General features: G+C 46.1%; 1 protein-coding gene across 1 annotated transcript in view; it reads left to right on the plus strand.

Moving 5' to 3' along the window:
• Positions 1-19,983, plus strand: part of KDM2B (lysine demethylase 2B) — a gene marked incomplete at both ends in the record, with an annotated part of 122,827 nt that overhangs the window by 71,444 nt on the left and 31,400 nt on the right. The window contains one exon of the mRNA XM_079717578.1: positions 307-393. Coding sequence (XP_079573704.1) covers positions 307-393 — 87 coding nt within the window. The remainder of the gene's footprint in view (positions 1-306; positions 394-19,983) is intronic.

Genomic DNA, 19,983 nt, shown 5'->3' on the forward strand with positions numbered 1-19,983 from the left:
TTGGGTCCATGAGAGTCCCTGGAGCTCTGGACAAATGTTTGGTGTCAAAAGTATGATTCATGCAAGTCGTAGGGAGGTATGTGATTTGCTTTTAAAAATTTTTTTGGAGAAGGGGATGTTCTGTGTTTTGTGGATCCTGGGGAAGCCTGGCTGCTTGGTTTCTATTGAGTGTGTGGATATTGGTGGAGTTGGGAAGACAGGCAGTGACTCTGCAGAGACTTCTGCTGGGTAAGGTGCAGCCTCCAGCCCCCCTTCAGAGACATCCCCTCTGCCCTGGGCTAATATGGCTGCTTTGTTTCACCACAGAATGTCCTGAAGGAGCACACGGATGACGACCCCAGTCTGGCCATCACTGGGGTCCCCGTAGTCACTTGGCCAAAGAAGACTCCAAAGGTAAGACACAGATCGCCCACAGCTGGGAGACCATAAATCCACTGCTTTTTCACACCTCCTGTAAGATGAATGTTGGCAGCCTTTCACGGGGAGTTCCTGGGAGAGGGCACCCCGTTTAAGATGAATGGTGTTGGTGAGTTGTTCATTGCAACTTTTTTTTTTTTAAAGGGATCATTTTCCCTAGCTGTGGAAACTGCAGGCACTGTCCCCTGGTGGTCACTCAGAAAACTGGGGAAGTGATGCCTCACCTTTCTTCCTTTCCTCCCCTCTCCTTTCTTCTATATCTCCTTCCTTCCCTTGACCTCTAGCTGCTTTGTGGGCTGTTTTCTCTTCTTTTGAAAGTAGTTTTTTTCTCTTTCTAAATGGGTTGATGCTGGGGAGTTCCCTGGTGGTCCAGTGGTTAGGACTCCGTGCTTCCACTGCAGGGGGCACGGGTTCGATCCCTGGTAGGGGAACTAAGATCCCACATGCCTTGCAGTGTGGCCAAAAAAAAAAAAAAAGAGTTGGTGCTCACCATGAAAAATTTGATCAAACAGGAAAGGACAAAGACGCTGGGAAGAATAGTAGTGACGTCACTGAGAACTTACCAGGGGCAGTTTGCCTTGCCTAGTCCTCTGCATCCCGTCTTATTTAGACTCCAGCAATCCTGTGGGATAGACACTTGTGATTTGTTTGACAGATGAGGAAACGGAGGCTTAAAAAGACGAAGTTACTTGTTAGGTTACTTGGCAGAGCCAAGTCTGACAGCAGAGACCAAACTTTCAACCAGTGCCCTACCTTGGCTGCACCACTTTCTTGAGCAAGTTATATAAGCTCCCAGAACCTTACTTTCCTCATTTGTAGAAAGGGGTTAGACCAGTACCTACTTCAAATGGTCATTGTGAGGACTAAACAAGATAATGCAGAGTCCATAGGACAAGGGCTGATTCATGGTAAGAGCTCTAAATGTCAGTTGTAACCTAAGCAGCCTTCCTGTTGATGGGTATTTTGCTAATTTCTGATTTTTTTTTTACTGTTATAAAAAACACTGAGAGGAACTCTCTAGATCTCTCCTGTCCAAAAGGGTAGCCACTAGTCATATGTGGCTGTTGAGCACTTGAAATAAGGCAAGCCCAAATTGAGAGGTGCTGTCAGTATAATATACACAATAGATTTCAAAGACTTAGTACAAAAAAGAACAGTGTACAATACCAATTTAATTTATTTTTTATATTGATTGCCTGTTGGAATTAGGGTTGCCAGATTTTGAAAAGGAAGCCCATTTAAATTTGAATTTCAGGGCTTCCCTGGTGGCGCAGTGGTTAAGAATCCGCCTGCCGATGCAGGGGACACGGGTTTGAGCCCTGGTCCGGGAAGATCCCACATGCTGCGGAGCAACTAAGCCCGTGCACCACAACTACTGAGCCTGCGCTCTAGAGCCCGCGAGCCACAGCTACTGAACCCGCATGCCACAACTACTGAAGCCCATTCGCTTAGAGCCCGTGCTCCACAACAAGAGAAGCCGCGACAGTGAGAAGTCTGCACACTGCAATGAAGAGTAGCCCCCAGTCGCTGCAACTAGAGAAAGCCCCCACGCAGCAACAAAGACCCAACACAGGCATAAAATAAATAAATAATAAATAAATAAATAAATACATTTGAATTTCAGATAAACAGCAGATACATTTTTTACTATAAGTATATCCCATATAGTGCATGAGATATACTTATGCTAAAAAGAGTTTTTGTTCTTTATCTGAAATGTAATGGGGCATACTGTATTTTTTTATTTGCTAAATCTGGCAACCCTAGTTGAAATGATAAAATTTTGGATATATTAAACAAAATGGATTATTAATATTCACTTCACCTGTTTCTTTTTACCTTGTAAAATGTGGCTTCAAAAAAATTTTAAAGTACATATGTGGCTCACATTATATTTCTATTGGACAGTGCTGTTCTGGGTTATTCATTTCACTTTTGTTTGATTATCTTCTTAGGGTATATTCTTTCTTTTCTTTTTCTTGGCCACGCTGTGCGGCTTGTGGGATCTTAGTTCTCTGACAAGGGATCGAACCCGGGGCCACGGCAGTGACAGCACCGAGTCCTAATCACTGGACCGCCAGGGAACTCCCATTAGGGTATATTCCTAAATGTGGGATTGTTAATCGGGAAAGTACTTGTGGGTATTGAATTCTAATTCTCTTTGAAGCTTAGTGGGAACTGAGGTGGCCATAGGAATGAAAAGGAGTTGCCTGCACATCTGCCTTTAGCTCCCCAATCTGTGGATGTGAGTGGGGTTTTAGAGTTGACTTTCCCCTACATGGGCCATAAATATAAATGTCATTTATCAGACCACAAACCGTGCTTGCAGACACAGCAACTTGAAATAGCCCAGCCAGGTCCCATGGCTGCTTTGAACCTGCAGAGGAAACCGTGGCTTTGCCTTGCTGCTGCCTGCTTCCCTCCTAGCTGAGGAATTGCTCCACAGGACGGATTAGGGTTTGTAGAGGGCATGGGCTTGGCTTTTTTTTTTTTTTTCTTTTTTGAATTTTATTTATTTTTTTATACAGCAGGTTCTTCTTAGTTATCCATTTTGTACATATTAGTGTATACATGTCAATCCCAGTGTCCCAGTTCAACCCCCCACCCTTCCTCCCGCCACTTCCCCCCCTTGGTGTCCATACATTTGTTCTCTACATCTGAGAGCATGGGCTTTTTTTTTTTTTGCGGTACGCGGGCCTCTCACTGTTGTGGCCTCTCCCGTTGCGGAGCACAGGCTCCGGACGCACCGGCTCAGCGGCCATGGCTCACGCGCCCAGCAGCTCCGCAGCATGTGGGATCTTCCCGGACCGGGGCACGAACTCGTGTCCCCTGCATCAGCAGGCGGACTCTCAACCACTGCGCCACCAGGGAAGCCCCCGAGAGCATGGGCTTTTAAAGAAACACACTTGCCACTACTCACTGTAATCTCAGAATTAATGGAGGGGTCCAAACCAGCCTCTGGGGGAAATCACTTCAGGACCACAAATGTGCCCTGTCTGGAGACCCTTAGCCCACTCCTGAGGGGCTTCTGGGCATTTTTTTTCTTTAAAAAAAGAAAGCTGTGCCCCTTCTTCTCCCAAGGCCTGGAAACAGGAAGCTGGCTTCTGGCGGGAGTAGCCCTTATTTAAGATTCCCTTGGAGGACTGGTTTATAAGCACTGGTCTGTACGTAAGTTGGGCGTGGCTGGTATCAACACTGGTGGGAGAAATTGGAGCCCTTAGGCTGGTTGGGAAAGAGTGGGGGAGGGAGAAGTAAGAGCCTTTGACGTTTAACAGTGCTTGTGGGGTGCCAGGCTTTTTTTTTAAACACCTTATAATGAAACAAATAGAACTCACATACCTTAGAGTTCTCCCACTTAAAGTGTACAATGAAATGTTTTTAGTATGTTGAAAATATTTAGAGTTGTGCAACCAACACCACAATCTAATTTTGGAACATTTTCATACCCCTCTTAAAAGAAGTCCCATCAGCGGTCAGTTCCCACTCCCCCAAGCCGCCCCTCCCCCAGCTGCTGGAAACTTTGTCTCCATGGATTTGCCTATTCTGGACATTTCATATAAATAGAATTGTACAGTATGTGGCCTTTTGTGACTGACTTCTTTCACTTAGAAGAACGTTTTCAAGGTTCATCCAAGTTATATATCTGTCAGTATTTCATGCCTTTATAGGGTTGAATAATATTCCACTGTATGGATGGACCACAGTCTGTTTAATCATTCATCTGTCGATGGGCATTTGGGCTGTTTCTACCTTTTGGCTATTGTGATTGATGATGCTATGAACATTCATGTACAGGTTTTTAATGTGAACATATGTTTTCATTTCTCTTGGGTAGAAACCTAGGCATAGAATTGACTAGTCAGATGGTAACTCTACATTGAAGTTTTTGAGGAACTGCCTGTTTCTCAAAGTGGCTGCAGCATTTTCTATTCCTCCCAGCAATTATAAGAGTTCCAGATTTCTCCACATCTTTGCCAACACCTATTATCTGTCTTTTTGATTAGAGCCATGCAAGCACAATCGTTTTCTTTTTAATTTAGTTTTCTATAAATTATTTGAAGTTTATTGTATGAGTTTGCAAGGGCCGCTGTGACAAAGTACCTCAGACTGAGTGGCTTAAATGACAGAAAATTAATTTTCTTACCGGTCTGGAGGCCAGAGATCACGGTGTTAGTTGGCAGGATGTATTTCTTTCTTTCTTTTTTTAGTAGAGCTGAAGAGTCTTTTTTTTTTTTTTTTTTTTTTTAATTTATTTATGGCTGTGTTGGGTCTTCGTTGCTGTGCGCGGGCTTTCTCTAGTTGTGGCGAGCGGGGGCTGCTCTTCCTTGCGGTGTGCAGGCTTCTCATTGTGGTGGCTTCTCTTGTTGAGGAGCACGGGCCCTAGGCACACGGGCTTCAGTAGTTGTGGCACGTGGGCTCAGTAGTTGTGGCACGTGGGCTCAGTAGTTGTGGCTTGCAGGCTCTAGAGCTCAGGCTCCGTAGTTGTGGCGCACGGGCTTAGTTGCTCTGCGGCATGTGGGATCTTCCCGGACCAGAGCTCGAACCCATGTCCCCTGAATTGGCAGGCAGATTCTTAACCACTGCGCCACCAGGGAAGCCCGGAAGATGTATTTCTTCTGAGGACTCTCTCCTTGGCTTGTAGATGGCTGTTGTCTCTGTGTCTTCACACGGTCTTCACTTTGTGTGTGTCTAATCTCCTCTTCTTATAAGGACACCAGTCATACTGAATTTGGGCTCACCCTAATGACCCCATTTTAACTTAGTTACCTCATTAAAGACCTATCTCCAAATACAGTCACATTCTGAGGTGCTGGGGGTTCAGACTTTAACATGTGGATTTTGGGAGGACACAATTTAAGCCCATAACATGTATTATAAATTATACAAAAAGGAATAAATAACATAATAATGAATACTATGACCCCCCCTGCCCCGACTCCGCTCTAGAAATAAATTATTGCCAGTATAACCAAAACCCCCCTGGGTATTCCTTCTAAATGTATGCAACAGTTTTTAGATTTTATTTAATTTAATTCTTATATCGAGGCTGGGAGGGGGTTAGGATTGTCTTCATGATGCAGCTGAAACTGAGGACTCAGAGAGGTAGGCTGGTAAGCCTGGGGCCCCACAGCTTGTGAATCTAAGGTGTTCGTCCCCAGATTTGTCCCTGGGCCTGAGGAACTCAATGAAACGTGGTGGAGGGCAGGGGGAGGGGAGGCTGGCTGCTGTATTTATGCATTTCCTGGCTGGTGGGGTTAAAAAGTTAACAGGAAGGGAAGAAGTAAGTAAACGACTGACTGCCTGGGCCGCCCGGGGTCTCTTGATTCCCAGGTTTGCAGTCGGCTTCCTCCCAATTTGATGCAGGTTGGGTTGAAAGATCAAGGGTGCTCATTGAGGCTGTCAGGATGCAAAGTCGGGATCCGTACTGGGTCTGGCTCAGGTTACTTAAGTAATTAATGCTAAATGATGATTAGCAAGAAATGCTTTGATCTCCCACCTTGCCTCCCGGAGAAGAAAGTCCCTTTCTGGAACTGATTAGGTGCCGTGAGGTCGTTTCTGATGTGGTGTCTTTCAAATCAAAGATGCTACTGAATCACCCTCTGTCACAATTCCCCTGATTGGCCGTTTTCCCCAGTGGTGATGGATTTGTTTTGATCCGTCTGTACTCTGGCCACTTCCTTTTATGACCAAGTGGTAGGATTTGGGGGCCTGTCTGTGACCTTAGAACCAAGCTGAGGGAACTGAACTTCTTTGAGGCCCGACTTCTGACCTCAGCCTTATTAGCAAGTTGACCTTCTGCCCACCAGCCAGACGCTTGTGCTCAGCCAGCTTGTGGGTTGGTTCCCAGAGAAGGAAACCGAGGAAGGAGGTGAGATGAAGCTTTCCTGGAAAGCGAGCATGTTGATGCATTTGCTTCTTAATCTCTAGTGGCCAAACCAGGCTGCCTCTTGAATTTCAATTATGGGCAATTTTTCCTGAGTGGAGGAGCAGAGAGCCTGGCGAGTATACCAGTAAGAGCCCTGACGGGGACGTGGGGACAGCCCTCTTCAGCAGTTAGTGGATCAGCTCCCTCACGGGGACGTCACAGGAACCACGGGAGGAAGTCACACACACACACCTGATGTCTGTGTCACCCTCAGTTCTGCTTTGTTTCTCTTCCCCTGCCTCCATACTTGGTCATTCAGATCTGGGAGGCCTGAGAAGTCTGGGGTCCCCCGGGAGTGACATGCAGCCTTTCCCTGAAGGACAGGCGACAGGCACGTGAGTCTGTAGACGAGGCCCCCGTGTACTTCCTGTTCCCACTCTGGCCTGCTCCCAGCTCCTGTCTCCCCCGAGTAATTAAGCTGAGGATGTACAGTTGAGGAGGAGGAGGGGGAGGATGACTGCCATTTATTGTTGCCTACTCAGGGCCAGATAATTTTCTAGAAAGGCAGTGTGGCCTAATGAGGACCAGTCCTCAGGCTGGTGGCATCTGCTTTACCTGGGGAACGTTTCTGTTTTGTTTTGGTTTGTTTTTTTGCGGTACACGGGCCTCAGTGCTGTGGCCTCTCCTGTTGCGGAGCACAGGCTCCGGACACGCAGGCTCAGCGGCCATGGCTCACGGGCCCAGCTGCTCCGCGGCATGTGGGATCCTCCCAGACCGGGGCACGAACCCGTGTCCCCTGCATCGGCAGGCGGACTCTCAACCACTGCGCCACCAGGGAAGCCCCTGTTTATTTTTTTAATACAGTTTCCTGGGCCCCACTGAGACACTCTGATTCAGTAGGGGTGGGTGGGACCTGGGAATTTGCACTTTCTAAATGCTTCACAGGTAATTCTCATGCACAACTAGGGTGAACTCTGGGGTCAGATGCACCTGGAGATTGACTCCTGGCTCGGCCGCTTACTAGTTGTGTGGTCATGGGCAAGTCTGAGGCTTAGTTTATTCATCTGTAAAAAGGGCCGATAGTGCCTTTCTTTCAAGTTCGCTGTGAGAGGCCGTCTGTAAAATACCTCTGTAGTAGCCTGTCAGTCAGTGATAGCAATTATACTTTTTCAGAATTATGGTTTATAAGTAAACACTAATCCTGAATCTGCTCACCCAGAAGGCAGAAATAGAAGACACTGAAGGAGGAGATGGATCAGAAGGGGGTGATTGGTTTAGAGACATTTCCCATCCCTAAATTATTACTGGCTGTGGGACAAACACTGAATCTCAAGTAAGGGCCTGAATGGCTTAACTTCGCGGAAGTAGTCACAGCTGGCGTTTCCTGCGATGGGGCTGGTTTAAGAAAGTGCTTCTCCTTTAGTCCCTCCGCACTCCACCCGAGGGAGAAGTCCTAGGCCTGTGAGCGGGAGGGTAACTGTTGTCTTAGAATGTGCTGAAAGAGGCCTCGTGAGAGCCTGGTGGGAGAACGGGAACAGGAGATGCTCGACAGGTTGGGGGAGGCCGACAGCAGGGACCACAGGGCCAGGAGAGCAGAGAGTGGATGGCGGGAGGGTGTAGTGAGGGGAGCAGACAACAGTCTGGGACCCTAGTCTGGAATCCCCAGGGCTTCCTGAAGTGACAGCTAAGTCATTTGTGGAGTTTGGAAGCCGGCAGGTTCCCAGGAGTGCAGGCAGCAGAAACCCCTGATCAAAGAATATCCACAAAAGATGGTCTGCTTATTCTGGGTAATGTTCTCTCCAACATCAGCAACAGAAAAATCCCATTGAAAGATTGTTGGCGGTCAAGGGATGCCACAGTTTCTTCCAGGCTGAGACCCAGGTCTGACCAGTTATTTGCGCTCAGATTCCAAAATCGTTAGTGTCTGAACCATATGACAAGGATCCCATCAGGGCCCCCCTTTTTTTAGTGGTGTGAACTGAAGCCAGAAAGTGGAAGTTTGTAGAGTCACCACACATGATATCCAGGCAGGAGAGAACAGTGACCTTTCCTGATGGATTTTTTTTTTAAATAAATTTATTTATTTATTTTTGGCTGCATTGGGTCTTTGTTGCTGTGTGCAGGATTTCTCTAGTTGTGGTGAGCTGGGGCTACTCTTTGTTGTGGTGCGAGGGCTTCTCATTGCGGTGGCTTCTCTTGTTGCGGAGCGTGGACTCTAAGTGTGTGGGCTTCAGTAGTTGTGACACGTGGCCTCAGTAGTTGTGGCACATGGGCTTAGTTGCTCCGTGGCATATGGGATCTTCCCAGACCAGGGCTCGAATCCATGTCCCCTGTGTTGGCAGGCAGATTCTTAACCACTGCACCACCAGGGAAGTCCCCTGATGGCTTTTTGTAGATAGAGTCTTAACCGTCTTCTCCCTGCGTCTTTGCATTGTCTTCCTTCTGTATGTGCCTGTGTCCAAATTTCCTCTTTTTATAAGGGCACCAGTCATATTGGATTAGGGCCCTAATGACCTCGTTTTAACTTGATCACCTCTGTAAAGACCTGTGTGTAGGGGCTTCCCTGGTGGTGCAGTGGTTAGAAATCCACCTGCCAATGCAGAAGACATGGGTTCGAGCCCTGGTCCAGGAAGATCCCACATGCTGTGGAGCAACTAAGCCTGTGTGCCACAACTACTGAGCCTGCGCTCTAGAGCCTGCAAGCCACAACTACTGAAGCCCGGGTGCCTGGAGCCCATACTCCGCAACCAGAGAAGCCACTGCAATGAGAAGCCCATGCAACGCAACGAAGAGTAGCTCCCGCTCGCTGCAACTAGCGAAAGCCTGCACGCAGCAACGAAGACCCAATGCAACCAAAAAAAAAAAAAAAAAAAGACCCTGTGTCTAAATATGTTCACGTTCCGAGGTGTTGGGAGGGTGGGGCTTCACCATGTGAATTTTGGGGCAGACACAATTGAGCCTGTAAACTTGTCACACCTTCAGTGACTCTCCATCTTCTTTATTTTTTAAAAAATTTATTTATTTTTATTTTTGGCTGGGTTGGGTCTTCATTGCTGTGCGCGGGAATTCTCTAGTTGTGTCGAGCGGGGGTTACTCTTTGTTGTGGTGCGTGGGCATCTCATTGTGGTGGCTTCTCGTTGCGGATCATGGGCTCTAGATGCGCGGACTTCAGTAGTTGCAGCACGCGGGCTTAGTAGTTGTGGTGCACGGGCTTAGTTGCTCTGCGGCATGTGGGATCTTCCTGGACCAGGGCTTGAACGCTTGTACCCTGCATTGTCAGGCGGATTCTAAACCACTGCGCCACCAGGGAAGCCCCTCCATCTTCTTTAAAGTCATCTCCCAAATACTTACCCTGGCCTTGAGGTCCCATGACCCCAGTTGTCGCTCTGCCTTAGAATCTCGTGCTGGCCTCTCTTCTCTACATTGCAGGGGAACTGAATTACTCCATATTTTCCATCTTCTTGACAGTCTTGGCCTTAGCTCATACTGTTCTCCTTCTGGGAATGCCCATCTTATTTTCCCACATCCGAATTCTCTCTGTCTCGAGGCCCAACCTAATTCCTTCTTTGCCAGGAAGCCTCCTGAGCTGGATGGCTTCTAGCTGTGCCTCCAGATCCTCTCCAGCCTCCTCAAGCCTGTTGTGTAGGCTGCATCAAAGAGGTTCCTTGCATCTCTGGCTTCTGGTTGGGCTCAGCCTAGGGAGGATGGTACTGGCAGGAGAAGGGAAGACAGGAGGAGAGAGAGGCTGGGGTATTTATTCCCCCAGCTTTCTCCCTATGGGATCATTGCAGGTTGGCTGTCTCCTTCCACTGGAGACCACGGCTCCTATTTCTTGGCCTTCTCCAGCTTTTCTTTCTGAATTTCTGGTAACAGAGGGAGGTAATGGCTCATCACTGTCCTTAGGCTTGGGATGCATCACCATGCCTTGCTGGCTTCTGTTAACCCCATTTGTACTCTGCAAATTGAGCCTCTGTTAAACTCCCCTCCATGACCTGGTGTGAGGGTGCCAGGATGCCATCCATTTCCTGTCAAGATCCTGACTGGTAGATGGACTTCCCCCATTTCTCCCTCTGCTGGACATCCACATTCTACACTGCATTTTGTTGCATATCTGTCTTAAGCTTCCGTTATCTTCTTGAGACTGGAGCTCGTCTTATTAATTTTTTCTTTATCCATTTTTGTATCCTGTCATCTAAGATTGCTCCCAGAAAATGTTTATTGGATGAATGAACTTGATAGCAAAGTTTCCCCAGAGCTTCTAAAAGATGAAGTTGTATTCAATCAGTTCATTCTGTTTGTCCTCTTTCACCTGCTCTGCAAATGCCTCTGAGTCATCTCGTTGGTGAGAATAAGTTTCCCTCCTTACTTTAATTTGTGTGTCCCAGTCCCAGCCACTGTTAAAAGAACGGTAAATAGAAGAGAACTAAGAAGGGCTCTTGGTATTCCCTGGACCCTTTTGTCCCTCACATTTAGGCATCTCCCTTTATCCTCCTGGACTTAAAAAGATCTTATCTCTCACCTGGAATTTTTCAACCATCATCTGTATCATTTTAGAATCACTTTATTGGAACTTTAAGACAGCGTTCAGGGCTTCCCTGGTGGCGCAGCGGTTGAGAGTCCGCCTGCCGATGCAGGGGACACGGGTTCGTGCCCTGGTCCGGGAAGATCTCACATCTTCGGTTTCAGATGATGAAAAAGTTCTGGAGACTGATGGTGGTGATGGTTGTACAACAATGTGAATGTACTCAATGCCAATGAATGGTTAAAATAGTCAATTTTATGTTATGTACCTTTTCCCACAATTTAAAAAGATGTGATAAAAGATAAAATAAAAAGATGGACCTAAAGATTACCATACTAAGTGAAGTAAGTCAAACAGAAAGACAAATATCATATGATATCACTTATATGTGGAATCTAAAAAAATGATATAAATGAACTTATTTACAAAACAGAAACAGACTCACAGACATAGAAAACAAACTTATGGTGACCAAAGGGGAAAGGAGCGGGGAGAGATAAATTAGGAGTTTGGGATAAGCAGATACAAACTACTATATATAAACAAAAAACAAGGACCTACTGTATAGCACAGAGAACTATATTCAATATCTTATAATAACCTATAATAACCTATAATGGGAAAGAATCTGAAAATTATATAATATTTATATATATAAAACGAAATCCCTTTGCTGTACAACAGAAACTAACACAACACTGTAAATCAACTATACTTCCATTTAAATAAATAAATAAATAACAAATAATAAATAAATAAATGAAAAGAAATAAAAGAAACAACACCCTCCCGCAGAGGAATCAATCAATTGGGAACATTCAAATCAACAAGCTTCCTCGGGGCAGTCCCCAACCCAGCCCCTCCTGCCATCTTGTACCATAAACATTAACTAAGAGAGAAATGAATCTAAATAACAACAACAACAACAAAATCAATCTTATAAGTGAGATGATCTCTTCACTCCTGCAAAGTGCTTTGCTGTTTAGTCCTTTACATTCATTGGTGGAGAAGTTCAGTGGCTTAGAGCAGGTTTTACTCTAGCTTTCACTTCCCACCTACTTTCTTTGCATATAAAGTTCCCCTTGTCCCAATAAATATACTTCCCCTTCCCACCTTTGTAATAAGAATCAAACTTAAATAATGCAAATGTTTCACCTGTGTTCACATAATTGTGCCCCTTTTTTCTCTAGATCACCGAAATTTGGGAAGCAGATTATCTCACAACATCATTTGGTTGCACACATATCCACTGTCCTAACAAAGCCAAATTAGAGTAGTGAGTGTGGCGGGGAGAACATGACAACTTATTCCCAATGTCAGTGATCAAGTATTCTCCTTTAAAATAGGAAATATACAATGGCATTTAACAAAAAGAAAAGTTTGAAGGATAGACCATTGTTCCAGAAATATAACTATGATAATGGCAAGCAATCACTTACAGTGCCTGCTTGGCTTTCTAATTACTGCACCAAAGGCAGGAGCCCTCAATATCTCAATTGCTTTCCAAAAATTTGTCTTTGGCATTATTAACACAGACAACTGAGCAGGTTATCAGACTAAGAAAGAAATCCTGGGCTGCAGACTTTAATTACAGGTTATTTCAGCTGAACACTGCCTTTTTTTTTTTTTTCTGCGGTACGCGGGCCTCTCACTGTTGTGGCCTCTCCCGTTGCGGAGCACAGGCTCCGGATGTGCAGGCTCAGCGGCCATGGCTCTCGGGCCCAGCCGCTCCGCGGCATGTGGGATCTTCCCGGACCGGGGCATGAACCCGTGTCCCCTGCATCGGCAGGCGGACTCTCAACCAGTGCGCCACCAGGGAAGCCCTGAAACCGGAACTCTTAATCCCTTAAATGCTAACTCCCCATTCCCCCTTTTTCCAGCCCCTGGTAACTTCTATTCTTTTTGTCTCTGTGAATTTGACTCTTCTAGGTACCTCATACAAGTGGGATCATACAGTATTTGTCTTTTTGTGACTGGCTCATTTCACTTAATATAATGTCCTCAAGGTTCATCCATATTGTAGCTTGCGCCAGAATCTCCTTCCTTTTTAAAGCTGAATGGTATTCCATTGTATGTATACACCACATTTTATTTAACCATTCATCTGTCAGTGGACACTTGAGTTGCTTCCACCTCTGGCTATTATAAATAATGCTGCTGTGAACATGGGTGTATAAAACTCTTTTCAAGTCCTCATTTTCAATTCTTTTGGGTACATACCCAGAAATGAAATTGCTGGAATCATAGAATAATTATATGTTTAATTATTTGAGGAGCTGCCATACTGTTTTCCACAGCGGCTGTATCAATTTATATTCCCATCAACAATACACAAGGGTTCCAATTTCTCCACATCCTTGCTATTGTTATTTTCTGTTTTTTTGTTTGTTTTAAGATAATAGCCATCCTAATGGGTATGTTATTTCTTTTTAACTAACTTAATTTTTTATGCTGAAGTATTCTTTAGAGAATTACAGACATCATGACAATTCCACCCCTAAATACTTAGGTTTGCATTCTGAAAAAGAAGAATATTTTTCTCCATACCTGAAATAACATTATTACACCTAGCAAAACTGACAATTCCTCCTAATGCTGGGTCATATAAATTATCTTTTACAGGTACTTTGTCCCAACCAGGATCCAATCCAGGTTCTTAATTCTCTCTTTTAATCTTGACCTTTCTCAGGATATTGATTGGTAGAGAAGATGGAACCATGTCCTGAAGAATATCTCACTTTATGCATTTGTCTGATTGCTTTCTTGTGGTGTCATTTAGCTTTTTCGCTGTCTCTTGTAATTTCTGTAAATTGGAAACTAGGTCTAAAGGCTTGGTTAGATTGAAGTTAAATATCATGGATGAAGGTGATGGTGGTCTGATTATTATTCAGTTATGTTCATCCCTCTTTTCTTCCAGAGCATAATCTGGAAGGGAATATGTGGGGCCCATGCTTCCCTCTACCATTCACTGATAGTTTCAATACCAGTTATCATTCTTTCCTGTATGAATAATTTTATCAGGAGATGAAAATGAAGCTTTGGGACTTCCCTGGTGGTCCATTGGTTAAGACTCCCCACTTCCATTGCAGGGTGCGTGGGTTCGATCCCTGGTGGAGGAACTAAGATCCCACAGGCAAAAAAAAAAAAAAAAAAGAAGAAGAAGAAGAAGAAGAAGTAAACGAAGCTTTGAAGTTTTTTCTGTAGAGCTTTCCCTCATCAATTGGAGCTACCCTTAAATACAGTTCCTCCTGATAAGGCAGCACATAGGCTTAATTCTTTCCCTTTAAATACCAATTTTCAAACTAAGGAGTTGGTATAATGGCTGCTTAAAATGGTGACAGATGAGTTTTGTCAGACTTTTTCTATTTTGAGTGTCATGGTAAACTCGTGAATTTTCATAGATCCAGGGGGCTTTTAGAGGCAAATTGGCCTGCTGGAGATGAGCCATTTTTAAAGGAAAGCAAGAATGTAAATGAAGAGAGTCCCTTGGGAACAGCCAAAGTGTATGAGTGGGTGTGTGTCTGTTCCCCATCCCTACTCCCGACCATACCGACCTGTGTGTATTTGCATTTGTCAGGCGTCCCTAAGTGAAAGGCTTTCAAGTGCAGTCAGAGCCCATCAGATCCCCACAGTGACTGTTAGCAGCTCATTTAAGAGGTGATTCAACTATCACTTTGGTTTGGTTAATTTCAACCTGCTCCAGGACTTAGGGGCTACATTTCCTAACCAGGTTACCTTTTAGGAATAGGAACTAAGATCACTCTTAAATGATGACTGATGAAAAGAAAAAAAAAAAAGTATATATATGTATATATATACCCACACACATACACACATTTTAAAAATTGAAGTAAAATTCACCTAGCATAAAACTAACCATTTTACAGTACGAATTCAGTGATATTTAGTATATTCAGAATGTTGTGCAAGCATCACCTCTTGCTAAATTCCAAGATATTTTTATCGCTCCCCAGGGAAACCCCATTCCCATTAGGGGTCACTCCCCATTCCCCCTCCCCCCACCCAGCCCCTGGCAACCACTAATCAGCTTTCTGTCCCTATGGATTTGTCTATTCTGGATAGTTTATATAAAGGTAATTATACAGTATATGGCCTTTTGTGTCTGGCTTGTTCCACTTCGCATCATGTTTTCAAGATTCATCACATTGTAGCTTGTGTCAGCACTTCATTCCTTTTTATGGCTGAATAATATTCCATTGTATGGATAGAAACCACATTTTGTTTACCTATTCATCAATGCACAGAATTTGATTTGTTTCCACCATTTGATCATTGTGAACAGAGCTGCTAACTTTAATCTTCTTTCGCCTCTTTACCGTATGCTTTATCATCCCATTTTGAGTAAGCTTTGGATTTGGTCTTTTGGGTGCTCTGGTAAGGAAGGAAACCAAGGGGGAGATTTGGTCTTGTTAAGAGAAATATTTTTAAATTACAAAAGTCCTGGTTGTAGGCCTGAATTATACTGGCATTTTATGTATTTTTAGCCCCTATTTTCTGGGGGTGGGGGGTGGGATTGTAAAGTGCATCCATTAATCTTGTCTGAATTGTCTGAGGGCTCAGCCTTAGCCTGGATTTTTGTAGGGAAATTAGTGGAGAAGGGAAGTGACTTTCTAAGGTCAGTGATTGGGTTGGAAATGGGGTGGATGGCGGGAAGCATTTCTCAGATCAATGCCAGTCACCTGTTAAATTAGCTAATTAAAAAAAATCCTGTGCACAGTCACAAATCTTCCAGGGAACGTAAATATTCATTGGTTGATCTTGGTAATTTAAGGAGACAGTATTAGGAGAGGAACCCTATTTAATGGAAAGCTTGGTCTCTTTAAAGGACCCATATGACAGATATATGTGGTTTTTAAATGCTTGTGGAATGATTCTTCAGGGGGAAAATAAAAAGCAATTAAATAACATTAGTAATTTCCTTAAGAGAAATCACTGTAGCCCTTGGTCTGTCATACGGTCACTCTTTGAACCATAGTTTTATCCAGGCAACCCTGGAATTAGTTCTAAATTGCTGTGTGACACGATGCAAAAATTTCTCTTATTTATTTATTTGCGGTACACGGGCCTCTCACTGTTGTGGCCTCTCCCGTTGCGGAGCACAGGCTCCGGACGCGTAGTCTCAGCAGCCATGGCTCCTGGGCCCAGCCGCTCCGTGGCATGTGGAATCTTCCCGGACCGGGGCACGAACCCGTGTCCCCTGCATCGGCAGGCGGACTCTCAACCACTGCGCCACCAGGGAAGCCCTCTTATTTATGTTTTATTAGAAAAATAACTCTGCAAAAGACCTTGTCCTTGTGCTGTTAATGGGAAAAAACCTACTGAAGAACAGAGACAAATGGTAAAATAATAGTAAAATAGCTGAAGCATGCATTCTCTATTGCTTGTTAAACATACATTATTACGTGTATTAGGAAGCAACCCTTTGTATCATTTCTGTTCCTTCCTTAGGGACACGTTTACAAATGGTGTCCCTTGGTTCAGGAGCGTGCCAACCAGTTACTGGTCTGGACACAGAGAATTCATTCTCTTTCCCTGACCCGATCCTCTGGAAAATAACGTTCCCAAGCTTTAGCCATGCCCTTTGTGACATGGGCACAAGGAAAAGGGCCACGTGCCAGGGAAACCCTCCCCTATGGATCCCAGATTTCCAGGGGGCACTTATCCAGTCTGTCCCTTTTCCTACCTGGATGTGGGGATGGAGAGGACTGGAGGGGATGGCTGCCCTCTTCCTTTTACCTTAGGTCACTGCCTGTCCCTGCCCTGGGACAGCCTGCAGTGCCCTTTGATGGCTAAGTCTGGGCAAAATCTCTGGGCAGACTGGGATCACTCCTGGTGTCATGATCTGATAGGCAGACCAGAACATTAAATGACACTCAGAGAGAAAGCAGGGAAATGGGTGACGGCTGTGACCGAGGCTGACTTGGCTTCCATCTGTTTTTGTTTTATTTCCTCACCACTTGGTGAGAGTTCTGGATCCTCCTGGTTCAGGACAAGCACCAGTGCCCTGGTGGCATCAGCTTTGGGGAACTCTTTCGAAGAATGTAAGCCTTGGCTAAGTGGAGCTGGGAGACCATTCAGTTCTTAGGGTCACTTGAAAAGTAGGTCAAAAGGGAGAAAGGATGAGCCTAAGGCACAATATAAATGCTAAATTTTAAGGTAGCAGTTCTACTGGGAAAATGCTGGCATAATGTATTTTATATACAGTCCAGCACACTATTAATACAAAACAAATGTTGGATAGTTGTGTGTACCAGTTAGCTAAAGGAAGCTTGATCGAGGAAGTAGAGGTGTTAAGAGGCCCTTTGCAAGTGTCAGAAAAGGAATTTTTAAAAGATGTTAGGGTGGTGACTGCCGGCAGGAGCCTTGTTAGAGTCTGGAGAGGACCCACCTCCTTCCACATCAACCCCCACAGATCCATCAGACAGCAGACTGGTTACCAAAACGATACCTACCCATCCTGAAATATCTGAACTAAGAACACAGACTTTGCAAAATTTAGTAAGGGACAGTTAATTTTCTGCATAAGTCTGAGTATTTCACTTGGATGATTACACTGATTTCACTTGGCATCCTCCTCTAGTCTCTGGCACGAGGCATTGGTGCGATGTGATTAACAGCCCAGGCTGCAGGCTCCAGCTGCTTATGGGTTCAGATCCATGTCCTTTCACTTCCTAGCAGTGATGTGCCTCAGTTTCCTCATATGTTAAATGGGTGAACAATGGAACACTCCTCACGGGGCTGTGTAAAAGAATAAATGAGATATATCTGCACCACACTTCACATGGGGTCTAGCCCTTCAATCATGCTTAGTAAACATTAGCTGCTGTTATTGTCCGGACCCCTGGAGGGGGTCTCTGGATGGTATTATGTAAGGAACCCTGGGCTTCAGAGCTACCTCCTAATTTTCTTTGAGCCTCAGTTTCCTTACCTGGAAAGTGAGAGAGTCTGGTGAGGCCCCTTCTAGCTCAGAAATGATGTTACGGAAGGAAGTTTTATGTTAGCTGCAGCTTCTGTTTATCAGCACTTTCCCTTTCTCTTCTTTGAGCTATGATAAATGAGAACTTTTTACTTCCTTAAATACAGAAGTGAGCCTTTGAGAATTCTCAGAAGAAATCAGCCCAAAGACAAGTCTAAATATTCTTGCACTCCTGATACGGAATGAGAGAGACCTTAGAGAAAAAGTCCTGTTTCCATACCTCTCTTGAGGTATTATGATATTTGTGTATCTCTGTACCTTTGCAGTTTTGACCAATTACAGTGAAGCGAAAGCATGATTAGCACTTTTTTTCAGCCTCTCTTTCTTTAAGGGACTTCCTTCTGGGTGGAGTGGCCCCTAAGAGGTCATGGGATACATCAGATACAGACTTCTGTCCAGACAAGGTAGTTTTATAAAGGCTGAGACTTTGGGGGGTGGACTGAGATGGAGGGGGGAGTATTCTTTTCAAAACCACAAGTTTTTGTTAACCTTGAGTGAATCGTGAAGAATGTTAAGAAGGGAGAAAGGAAACTCAGAACAGGTAAAGAGCAGGTCTGCTGGGATTTTTTCCCCATAGTGTCAGTGGGTGTATAAATTTCAGAGGGACTTTAAATCCACTCGGTAAAACTGACATCCCTGTTTATTCACTCCTGTAGACTCCCTGCTAGAAGCCTTCTGAGTTTTACGTCCACTACACATTCTGCCTTCCTTGAAAGCCCAGGCCATGACCTGCCTGTGGGTCCCTTCTGTTCTCAGAGTGGATTTCATGGCCAGTGGCCTGGGCATGACTAACAGTTGGACGACACTGCACAATTGGTCACCAGATTTCACAGCTAATGAGCTTTTTCTTGGGAAAGCCTCAGATCCTTTGGTTGGGCAAACCTTCCCATTTTACAGATGAAGAAACTGGTGCACGTATGCATGTTTAGTGTCACCTTGGACATTCCTAGTTAGATGATGAGTATGCCAGCTACCTAGCTAAGTCACTCTGCTCCTTAGCTTGAGTTTCCCTGTGGTTTTGATGCTTATAACAGCATTGATCACTCTAGCTAAGCTCCTCCTTCAGAGTAAGGGCTGCTGGCCTAAGTGCTCCCTAGACTTTTTTTTTTTTTTTCCAGTTAAGAGTTTTCTGCAAGGGTGGGCTGCTTTAGGGGTAAGTATTAGGAATGTTTCCAGTTTAAGAATTTAGAAACCCACACCTTCTGGGCCAGCTGCAGGCACTTGCCAGTCTTTTAGGAGACTGGGTTCTGGCCTGCCCTCACCCCTTCCGAGATCGACCCCTGGGCACCTCAGGAAGTGGGGGTTCCTTCCAAGAGAGTGGGGCGCCCACCTCAGGGAAGAGTGCATTCATGGTGCTCTGTCTGGCAGCCTCCAAGGCAGGCAGCTCGATTGGAACTCCTGTCTGTACCGCCTCACGTTTCACGCTGATTCCCTCGCGACCTGGAAAGGCAAACCTGAGGGTAGAAGAGGGCAACGTTAGGGGACCAGCCCAACACAACTGCCGGCGTCCTGGGGAACTGGCTGCCCAGACTGTACCCGGGCCAGCGGGCCTGCAGGGGCTACGGGACTCCCGGGTTCGCAGGCATACCAGGTCCTGGTCCCAGAGCTTGTGCAAACCCGAGAGCCCGTGTGCCCGCTGCTGGGGACACAGGGACCAGTGCCTGGTGTCTCGTGCAGGGCCGCTCCCCGTGACCGTGCACCCCGGGGCTCCTGCGAGACGCCCCGCAGGGCCACACAAAAGACCCCACCCCAGGTCGGGCGTGCATTTCCTGTTAGAGCAGCGGCGGCGTGCAGCCACCCATGTGCACCCTGCGGCGCGCGGGCCGGGCGGGGCGCGCGGGCCGGGCGGGGCGCGGGGCACGCCCCCACGCAGCCCCAGTCCCGGAGCTCCGGCCGCGAGGGGCCGCCCTCGGCGGGCCCGCCCCCGTGTCACCGCAGGCCGGGCTCCCTTTGTGTGCGGCCCGAGCGCCGCGGCCGCGCCATTGGCCCGCCGGTCCGGGGGGCCAGCCCCTTCCTGGATCGCCTCATGCATATGCATGAGCGCCCCGGCCCTCCCTGCGCCGGCCCCTCTCCGCCCCCTCCCGCGCGGGCGTGTGAGGCGCGCGGCGCGGCTCCCTCCTCACGGCAGCGGGAGCCCGAGCCCGAGCCCGAGCCCGAGCCCGAGCCAGGGCGAGCCGAGCC

This window comes from Hyperoodon ampullatus (genome assembly GCF_949752795.1).
Source record: "Hyperoodon ampullatus genome assembly, chromosome: 13".
In the NCBI taxonomy this organism is placed as follows: domain Eukaryota; kingdom Metazoa; phylum Chordata; class Mammalia; order Artiodactyla; family Ziphiidae; genus Hyperoodon; species Hyperoodon ampullatus.